Here is a 1,807-nt window from a genome sequence, read left to right as displayed (position 1 = left end):
GATGTAGCCCCATTCACTACAACCCTTTGAGCTCTGCCCTTCAGCCAGTTCTTCACCCAGCGTACCGTGAACCCTCTCATCCCACAGTTGGACAACTTGTCCAGAAGGATGCTGTGAGGGACAGTATCAAAAGCCTTATTAAAACCCAGAAAAACTACGCCCACCACCTTCCCTTCATCCACTGGGCGGGTGACCTTATCATAGAAGGATATCAGATTAGTTAAACAGGATTTGCCCTCTGTGTACCCGTGTTGATTGTGCCTGATGATTGCATTGTTCTTTAAATGCCTTTCAATAGTACCCAGTGTAATCTTCTCCATAATAAAGAGAAGTTTCTTCTTCCCTGAATACTGTCTGTATTCTAGTAGTATTAGTATAAGTACAAAAAAGAGGTACCATGAAATGAGCTTGAGTGTGACATTAAGAGTATGTGCCAATTATTTGGAAGTAATGAACATCTAATGTCTGTGCTTTTACCCATTGGTAAATGTGAAGTAGCTTTCATCTTGTTAATTTAGGGGAACAGAATTAAACTTTCTTGAACACACACAACTGTGTTAATAGCTTGTGACAGACTAAATTAATTCCTTATCAGATGGGACTAAAAATAATATATATTAAAGAATAATCCAAAGATATTTTGGAGGAACAGTTGAACGCTAGTGGTGTTTCAAAACTGTAGATTCTTTCTTCAGCAAGAAGAATGAAACAAGTCCCATTAACTTAATTTTTTTTAAAAACTTAATACATTTTTTGTTGTTTTTGTTTTGCAGGATACAAAATTATGGATAATAATGGAATATCTGGGTGGAGGCTCTGCCCTTGATCTAGTAAGTAAATTATGTATGACTTTTGTTATTTTACCTCACATAATTATTTTCCTATCTTATAATTCTGGAAACTATAATATGTCATTTGGCTATGACAATGTTTGCCTCCAGTAAAGGAGAAAAAGTATTTGTCAGTGCCAGGAAAATGTTCTTTTCCATGAGGCAAGACTGATTATTTGTATAGGTGGAAGGGAACTGAGCAACATAATATTGGAAGCAGGATATAAACATCTTAGAATGCTGATCTCCAGTCAGCCAGAGAGCACTAGTGGCTGAATATAGTTTTTTCTGTCTCTTAATTCTGCCACCACAACCCTCCTAGTGTATACATTTTAATGTCTCTTCCCCACCGCCGCCACCCCCAGACAAACAAAAGTTTTCCTGTTTGAAATCTCACTGAGGTCTAAATAGAGGCAGAAACACAATTTAGGCTGGTATTAAAAAATATATTTCAAAGAAATAGGAGGAACTGTGGAGTCCCCCGAGGGTAGAGAGGCCTTACAGAGAGACCTGGATAGACTAGAGAGCTGGGCAATCACCAACTGTATGAAACTTAACAAGAGCAAGTGCCGGATTCTCCACCTGGGACGGCATAATCCTGGTTATTCATACAAATTAGGGGACAAGAGGCTGGAGAGCAGCCCCACAGAAAGAGATCCGGGGGTTTGGGTTGATGGCAAGTTGAGTATGAGTCAACTGTGTTCCCTGGCAGCCAAAAGGGCCAACTGTTTCCTGGGGTGCATCAAGCACAGCATAGCTAGCCGGTCAAGGGAGGTGACTGTTCCACTCTGCACTGCACTGGTGCGGCCCCACCTCGAGTACTGTGTGCAGTTTTGAGCGCCTCAATACAAGAAGGACATCAAACTGTGTGTCCAGAGGAGGGCGACCAAGATGGTGAAAGGTCTCGAGGGCAAGATTTAGGAGGAGCAGCTGAGGTCACTTGGCTTGTTCAGCTTGGAGAAGAGAAGGCTGAGGGG

General features: G+C 41.6%; 1 protein-coding gene across 1 annotated transcript in view; it reads left to right on the top strand.

Annotated features, from left to right (window-relative positions):
* The window catches only part of STK24 (serine/threonine kinase 24), a 45,317-nt gene that overhangs the window by 23,051 nt on the left and 20,459 nt on the right, over positions 1 to 1,807 (top strand). Inside the window, exon 2 of the mRNA XM_009333331.1 lies at positions 774 to 830. Coding sequence (XP_009331606.1) covers positions 795 to 830 — 36 coding nt within the window. The 5' untranslated portion in view covers positions 774 to 794. The remainder of the gene's footprint in view (positions 1 to 773; positions 831 to 1,807) is intronic.

Source organism: Pygoscelis adeliae, unplaced genomic scaffold, assembly GCF_000699105.1.
Source record: "Pygoscelis adeliae isolate BGI_AS28 unplaced genomic scaffold, ASM69910v1 Scaffold48, whole genome shotgun sequence".
Classification (NCBI taxonomy): domain Eukaryota; kingdom Metazoa; phylum Chordata; class Aves; order Sphenisciformes; family Spheniscidae; genus Pygoscelis; species Pygoscelis adeliae.
Note: the sequence above shows the minus strand (reverse complement) of the source record. Positions and strands in the feature narration are given on the sequence as shown.